We start from the raw sequence: 9,071 nt of genomic DNA, 5'->3' as shown, positions 1-9,071 counted from the left end.
GGTCTGGAACGTTCCCTACAACTAAAACACGAACAAATACAAGGTGCACCAATCTACCGTGGTCTGGAACGTTCCCTACAACTTCAAAACACGAACAAATACAAGGTACACCTATCTACTGCGGTCTGGAACGTTCCCTACAACTAAAACATGAACAAATACAAGGTACACCAATCTACCGCGGTCTGGAACGTTCCCTACAACTAAACGACGAACAAATACAAGGTACACCTATATACCGCGGTCTGGAACGTTCCCTACAACTAAAACACGAACAAATACAAGGTACACCAATCTACCGTGGTCTGGAACGTTCCCTACAACTTCAAAACACGAACAAATACAAGGTACACCTATCTACCGTGGTCTGGAACGTTCCCTACAGCTAAAACATGAACAAATACAAGGTACACCAATCTACCGCGGTCTGGAACGTTCCCTACAACTAAACGACGAACAAATACAAGGTACACCTATCTACCGCGGTCTGGAACGTTCCCTACAACTAAAGCACGAACAAATACAAGGTACACCAATCTACCGTGGTCTGGAACGTTCCCTATAACAATATCGTTAACAAACTAATAGGACAGCTAACTATAGCATAAACAATAGGGCGAATATCTGTAACTATTAGCATTCGCTATAACTTGCTCTGTCATCATGACAGAATAGCACGTAGAAATAAACATTATAATGACATCATGTGAACTTAAACTATTACGTCAAAATAAGGTTTCTACGAAAGTGATTATGTACATACTGTTTCTGGATAGAAATTTCAAATGCAAGCATGTTTTCCGAATGTATTATACCCCGGAAAGGGGCGGGCATAGTGTAATGACAACATGTTCGCCTGTCCGCACAATCTCCATTTTAAATCCATTTAAAGTCAAACATCTTACAGAAGTTCTTTATGAAAACGGCGTTCATGGGACTTTTTTAGGGATTTTGCGCACCTGACCCTGTTTGTCCACCCTTTTGGTCCATTGCATGACAAACGAATCATAGAAGGGCGAAACAGCCGTATGATGCAGTGTACTGCATTTTTGGCATACTACATCTATGACGAAAATTGTTGTAAGGTGTAATTACCTGTGTGTGTGTTACGGTAAACTTTTAGGATACAAGGTGGTATGTTCTGCTGGTGGACTTTGGTCGTCCCCGAGGATTGCAGCTACTTGGATGTCCACAGTTTTCTGTTTTTAATAAGTGGCACGACTCAAAATATACACACTTTACAAAAAATTTGATTTTAAATTAAGCTGTTCTTCTCTTAATTTGTTAATTCATAAATTAAGGGGATATACGCACATGACCTTTGCTTCTTTAGTTGTTTAGATATTTTGGACAACGACGAGTTCTATAAGGACGAAACAGATGTATGATGCAGTTTGATTAATGTTTGGCAAACTGTTTCATTTACCAATATTTCTTTTAAGGTGTAATCCTATCAGGTTCAAAGGTCAAAGGCTAAGACCGTTGTTACTATAAATATAAAATCAGTTTCTACATAATACCTTCCCATGAGACCGTCAAACTCAAACTTCTTATATAGTTTCCTTACTGGAAGCGCTTTCCTGAGAAGGCTTTTCTAGTCACAAGGTCAACGGTCAAAGGTAAAGATTGCTGTTGCTTTTGTACTTTAAATTGAAAATCGGGTTTCGCTCAAATATTTGAGGTCCTGAGGACCGACGAGGCTCAAAGTTCATGCGCTAAATCCTGAAAGAAGATACATGTTAGACAACAGAGAATATACTTTCTTTGGGATTATTGGGATTTATTGTCGCGGGTTGAACAGTTTCTCCTTCCATACGTAATGACTATCAGTGTTTGCAGTTTTGTCGTGTTTGACCTTAAATTGTTTATTTACCGTAACAGCTGATCGAACAAACAAACAAACACCAAACTGTGTCAAAGCTCATGTACTTTAGTGGCTTCGTACTTTTATAGTTTTTTTTAGTGTTGTAACATTACTTTAATATTTAATGCACACGTCCGTCCTGTCATTTGATCTATAGTTGTTTCGTCAAGGAACATTGGTAGAATTTAATTAGCTATGTTTTCAATACAACTTATTTTGAAATCGAACTGTGTTGAAATCAGATTAATTAATAAATGACGATATATCACCTGTGTTCATTTGCTTTGTTCAATCTCCGTGTAATAATGTATTCCGAGTTTGTACTTTTAGCTCAGTTTAAATAACCTTTTAGATAGATAGTAGAGATAAATCCATCTCGTCCATTTCAGATTCCCCAAGGTGTAAAATAAAGTTTTATTAATTATACATGATAACAGTCACGTCAGGCGTTTCAGAAACCCCAATTGTATAAATATCTCTTGATGATTAAAATGACTATTCCATACAATTCCTCGTGGTCTCTAGATGAAGCATAAAATATGTATTAATAACAGGCGTTTATTTATCAAAGTGAAAAGAAAGCGACAATCAAAGTTTGTCAACCCCTTCCCTCTTCATTAGGTTTATATATACTCTATCACTTTGTCACTGGTATCAGTATTGTCTTCTTTAACGTCAGGTGTATGAACCTTGTCAACCCCAACATACGCATTCTATTCAGAGGTGTAGGCACTTGTCAAAACTAATAAATACCACTGCAAAGTATGCAGAGCTGTTTCAAATGAAAATGACGTTGTTTGGACATCTACTCACGTATGAAGAAATAAATGCAGGGTTGTACTGTACAACCAAGTGACACCTCATAAGCACCTCCGGCTTTCCTGATACCTGATACCACACACAAACAAGAACATTCCCTTTTCCAAAAATAGATGAAGACGAATTGTTTCCGGTGAGGACGTCTTTGGAAGCCACTGTTCGGAACTGAGTGTGCACCTTCTCCGTGTTTATGCAAAAATTGATGATGAAATCGACAGAGTAAAGAAACTTAAGAAAAACGTGTTTACTGCAATACAAATCAGATCCTATGCTGAAAGGAGACTTTGTGTGGTTACCTTACATCCTAGCATGACATCACTGCCAGCTTTTTCCCAGAAGCACATTCACATGCTGTCCAATAAAGATAGGAGCACCTTTCCAAAACCCACCATTGCTTGTTTGTTGCAGAATGAGAAATATAAGATATCTGGTGCCAGAGTTCATTTACTTCTGTTTATCACACATCTGTAGTTGGTCGTTTCGAGTCGTGCATCAATATTATATATGCAAGCTCTGTCCATCCATTAACCCCACAAACCCATTTTTTGTGAAGTCAACCGACAGACTAACCTCATCCTCAGACATTGTCCTGTATGTGACGTCACTTAGTGTCAAGTAAAGTAGGTCAATGAAATCGTAACGCCATTTAATCTCTGAATTAACAACCACTGCTGTTCCATCAACCTTCCAGTAGCCAGACATTACAACATGTCGACCAGCAAAGACTCCACAAGGAAATAGCCAAAATGAAAGATGACCTATATTAACTCAACAAGGTAGGACCTAGTTATCTATATTGTGAAATTATACATTACACAGCGTGAAATAAAATTACACAGCATATCTCCTTCCTTATACCACTCCACGCTTTGGTTATGTTATATTGCAGAACGTGACGGAGAAAGTAGTTTCTGTCCCGAGGCAATAATGTACTTAAGTTCTTGAACTGGCATTTCCTCCCTGCCAAACGTTCATTTAGGGTCACCGCAACGACTAGCTTACCCGTTTACAATACCAATTTAGAATACTCTGCTAGATACTTTCGGCTGATTGGTACTTCAGTGAGGTTGCACTCTAAATCGACATCAGATCCGTCCTATTGCAAGGAGGCACATACACAAGCACACCGGCTCCAGCACGCACGCACGCACGCACGCAAACCTTTCACAAATAAAGCCGAATCCTTAAATGATCTTAGCTGTAATAAGAACTTTAACTTTGTAAACCAAACCAAACTTTTGTTTTTAAAGCATTTATGTAATACTCTTAGAATAAGTGTCAGGGTGAGATACAGGTATCACATGCAGTAAAGGGTTTCTATCACAAACTGAATCCGTTATCTGCTGAAGAAATGATTGTCGTCACAAACGGAAAATGTTATCATGAAATGACTACACTGTCTCCATCACAAACGGGAACCGTTTTCATATGGCAAAATGGCGTTCTTCACAAAGAGAAGTCATCACGTGACAAGATTGTCTTCAGCAAAAATTGAAACCTTCATGATAGGGTTAAATGGTGTCCATCACAAACGGAAACTGTTTTTTAACGAGACCAAATTGTTTTCATCACAAACGGGAACTATTTTCACATGACTTAATTGTTTCCAACATAAACATAAACCTTTATCAAATGGCAAAATGGTGTCTATCACAAGCTAAAAATGTTATCATGAATAAATTATATGATGACATTTAATCAACAACGCATATCTTTAATGCGACAACAAAAAACTATAATTTGATTTTTAAAAGTTTTTTTATTTGTATTTTTTCATACTTTTAAAGATTCAAATATAATTTACATCAAAGTTAGACAAAGTTAAATTGATACAATAATATTCATTATCTTTGAACATGCAAAAGAAGTAAAATAAGTTGATAGATACGGCAGACCTGAGTGTACATTTTCTGAATAGTGTAGTAATGACATCAATAACGCCTGTCAGATAGAGCTTACAGAATTACTGGTAATAAACGCCTGTCAGATAGAGCTTACAGAATTACTGGTAATAAACGCCTGTTTTTTTTGAAATAGCGAATTGAACATGCATCTATAATACCATAGAACACATTTCCAACAAACCATTATCATCATGAAATTAGTTAATCGTAAAAAATATGTTTTTTGTCGATCTGGATGGTATATATGAACTTTCATTAATAGGTCAGATCTGATAACGATCAAGAGATCAAATTAATATTCAGCATAATTTCTATTTGATATACAACGAACGCAGGCTTGTTTGCTGTTCGGGAGTCATCGGCATTGAACGTTATAAATGAGGTCAAATCATATTTTATTCTGCAATCAGTTAATGTTTCACATGTAGGTTTACAATTGTTCAATTTTGAATATAATGTGACAGAGTTTCTTTTATTTTTAATATGACGTGTAGAAAAATATGACTTCATAATTTAGGTTTTATCGATTTAGGCAAAACAGTTATAGTTTACTATGCTAAGTGACTTACAAACGTACGATAGATGCTGATGAATTTTTGTGTAAATGTCAATAAAAACAAGTTCATCTGAGCAAAACAAAAAGAACACGAGAGTTGTTTCCCTTTTAAGAAAGAAATGTAGATAATAACTTACCGTGAATTCATCTTTGAAAAAACACACTGTATGGTTATCATTTATTTCAAATTTAAGCAGATATTTGTTCCATTCGGACGGAAGGACAGATAAACACTATACGTACGACATTTTCTCACCTCCCTCACTAGAGAGTTCAGAGGCCAGCATGTCTAATGACTAGATACTTAAATTTCATAAAAAATAAACATGTGGCAAATTTTTCAACCTAAACTTTTATTTTCTGTCTAGAAATAATTTAATGTGCATACTACTTAAATTGCTAAAATTTCTGTTTTCAGACTATGTATTTTTTTCTAGACTTAAAGATCTACTATTCAACCAAGTGAAATATTTGATAGTTTCCAGTGGAAATGTTCTTTACAATCACCTCAAGAAAGTACTTACATCAAATAAGTGGATAATACATTCACGTAAAGATTAATAAAACACAGGTTTTAAGGACTACAGACACACATACAGACTAGCTTAATGTTTTCACAACAGTTCAACAGAATGTGTAAAAAGCAGAAACATTCGAAAGAATAGAACTTGAAGTAGAAAGACGTATCTTTGAAAAGTACATTTAAAAGTCGTATTCAAAAAATAAATGAAAGAAAAAAGATTTAAACAAGCAATAACAATTATCGACGTAAATAGTGATACAATGGAACCTTCTTAATCCGAACCTTGTTAATCCGAATGTGTCTTGTATAAATTAGATTACACTATACTTTTCTGAATTAATGAAGGCAAATACAATACTATATATTTGCGTCCGGATCATGAGGTTTCCGGAATACTGGAGTCCAGATTAAAGTGATACGGATTAACGAGGTTCCAATGTACAAATATGTTTTTAACAGTCCAAACTATGAATTTGGCACACAAATGAGTTGATCACTGTTTGTGCGAGTATTGAGCAGGAAAGGCTGATAAAGACTTATCTTTTTCCGACTAGAATATATAATTAACACTTATTACAAACCAATTTCTAAAGATAAGAAACAACAACCTTTTACATCAATATGTGTCATAGTTTGCTTTTCTGGAATAATCTAGGCCTTAAAAGTATCAAATATTACAGACTTCGGTCAAATTAAAAAGAAAATCTTTTTAAATCTGCCCTGAATTTCGCTTGTTGTATGAATAAAAGTACGGTAAGGGTATTTCTAAATTTCTATGCGATACCCGTACTTATATAAACTTAGGTTATTTTGACTGAAATATAAGAATGTTTGCTCACCATGGGGGTAAACGTGTATAATAATTATACAGAATTGAAAAATAAATATAAAATTAATTTTGAAATATAACATGTAGTAAAAATGAAATCCTACTTGAATCCTACCAATAATGACTAGAAATATACAGAACAATATAGAAGTTGACTAGATGAAGATAAACTTATAAATAAATATAGAAATCGGTTTAAGTTTAACATGTAAGTATTAATATAATCATAAAACGCAATTCATCTGTTTCAATAGTGAGTAAATAATTATAAAAAAAACAGAAACTGGAAATACACTATCTGTATATCCATATTATCACATTTAAATAAAGTCCATGAAAACATATTCACAGCACTGTTAGTTAGCATCCTTCCACAAAAACACAAGTCTTTTAGTCTATGAAATTTGTGAACTATATAGTGATGCAATGTTGAGACGCTGGCCGACATGTTTAAACAAAGTCTCGATGCAGCCACGTGACTTCAGACGAGAACTGCATTGTGATCAGTGGAGATGATGATTGGAGGCCCAAGTAAATTTAAAATAAAATTAAAACCTGTGTCATCTTAGAAGACTTAAAGTGTCAACACACTGGTCACACACGACTATATCCCTGTTAAGTAAAATGAGCAATTTATATTAAGGCATTTTTGTTTGAAACAATTCTTTCCTTTCACACGTGATTGACCATGTGATATGATGGAAATGCTCACACAAAACTTGTTCACGGTCCTTTTCTGCAAATCAACAATCTGTATATAGGCTAGCCCGTGCATTAGCGTAGGACACCCCACATTCAAGACTGAAAAGGTTCTGAGTATACTACGACATCCTTTTGTCTAAGAAGAATCACTTTCTGCACAAAAAACATTTACGACATCAATCTCCCATTCAGCAAATGTTCCGTAAAGATATAATGTCGTAATTTGGACGTCGTCCCTCACATTCTGGTCCATTTTGGGGTATGTCGTAATAGTTGGTTGCTAGGTAGCAACGGGCTAAGATCATTTTGCCGATGATATTAAAGAGCTGCCGTACGTTTGACCATTACACGTCGGTAGAGCGAAGGGATTAACAGCTGAGAAAGGTGACGTCACTATACTGCTCATTCCTGAAAAAACACAAAAAACATTGTCCACTGTACGCAATGCATCTGGAAGCATCTTCATGTTTTCCGTATAAAAAAAACCCGAACATAGAACAACAATAAATGGAACAGGAATGACAAACACATGATACAGTTAAAAACCTAAATCTACCTACAAAAACCAATGATCACAGAATCAGCCAATATGTTCTTGCAGTAAAATTAAGGGCCTTGATTTGATGTTCGAATTTAATAAAGGAAATAGCAAATGCCTTCTAGAAAAAGTCTGGACATTTCTACCGTAGACTGGGATTGATTCTGTTTTTTGTTCTCTGAAGATAGCCAAAAGAAGGTTTTATTTATATATTTATTTGTTATTTAATTTTGGGATGTAAATTACCCAATCTGCAGTAAAATAGTATACTTCAGTGTTTTTGTTTTAGAAATAAGGAATTGAAATCTTTGTTCTAGAAATTGCAAAGATACTGACATTGAGAATGGGGTGCGCCCACCCACTAGCTAGTCCTGACGGAATGGATCCCGCAGCGGGTGGACTTTCGCCCGAACCCGGTGGCCGCACAACAGGGTTGAAGGCGCTTTTCTGTTTCACTGCAGAGATCATATTGGCTGGTGAAAAAGAGAATATCCCTGGCGCACTTCCACCTTGATAACCGGAGGAGGGCACAGGAGGGGGCAGGGAGGGTGAGTGTGAGGGGCCCACTGCAGAAAACAAAAAGGATACAGAGCAAAATTAGGAGGATTCTAACCAAGACCACAACCGCTTAGAGAAGATTTTCGATAGCCATATCAATCCATCAATCTCTAAATCAGACCAAGTGGTTAAAGCTCACGGCAGATTAGAGGAAATTATCTGAACAAGTGAAGCAATGAACCCCAGACAAGTCAAACCCATAACAACACCACACCAATCAACCAGTGCTGAGACGAAATGGTCAAGGCACTCTGTTCAGAAAAGACCAAAAAATGAAACATTAACGTTGTAAGTATTTGTTTCAGGTCAAAACAACAACTGTAAGGTGAATTATGGACATTTTATGTACATTATTTTCGCATATATGATATATAACGTCGAAACAACTGAAACCGGAACCGGTAATTCTGCATTGGCTTGGAACCCGTTAACACGTTTGAGTGTTGATGCTATTTTTTTTTATTTGAGTACAAGCAGCCATCGTGTTATATTTTGGTATAGAGTTAGTTTGTCCCATAAAGATAACACAGCAATTTAAACATGACAACCTCAAAACACCTTCCTTAAATATCATAATCAATCATTTTTCAGCATTAAAAATCGACACTTTCATTGGAAGAAACTGACTGGAATGTTTTGTTGAATATCGCAAAGCCATTTTAATTCTTTTCAACTTTCTGATAACCCCTCTAAATAAATATATTTAAAAATAGTTTGATTGAAAATTTACTTATTGTTCAACAAACGAACAAAAATAAAAAAAGGAGAAAAAATATAT

General features: G+C 35.6%; 1 protein-coding gene across 6 annotated transcripts in view; it reads right to left on the bottom strand.

Annotated features, from left to right (window-relative positions):
- Positions 1-4,705: 4,705 nt before the first annotated feature.
- LOC110450015 (transcription factor COE3-like) overlaps positions 4,706-9,071 on the bottom strand; it is a 65,028-nt gene continuing 60,662 nt past the window's right edge. For 4 of the 6 annotated variants that reach the window (XM_021497218.1, XM_021497216.1, XM_021497217.1 and 1 more), the window contains 2 exons: positions 8,072-8,301; positions 7,527-7,605 (listed from right to left, as the gene is read on the bottom strand). In XM_021497218.1, the coding sequence (XP_021352893.1) occupies positions 7,600-7,605; positions 8,072-8,301 (236 nt within the window). In that variant the 3' untranslated portion in view covers positions 7,527-7,599. Of the gene's footprint in view, positions 7,606-8,071; positions 8,302-9,071 lie in introns of all 6 variants that reach the window. The other 2 variants (XM_021497221.1, XM_021497222.1) reach the window with 1 other exon arrangement.

Source organism: Mizuhopecten yessoensis, unplaced genomic scaffold (assembly GCF_002113885.1).
Source record: "Mizuhopecten yessoensis strain PY_sf001 unplaced genomic scaffold, ASM211388v2 scaffold4899, whole genome shotgun sequence".
Classification (NCBI taxonomy): domain Eukaryota; kingdom Metazoa; phylum Mollusca; class Bivalvia; order Pectinida; family Pectinidae; genus Mizuhopecten; species Mizuhopecten yessoensis.
The sequence above is the reverse complement of the archived record's forward strand: the minus strand, read 5'-3'. Positions and strand labels throughout refer to the sequence as shown.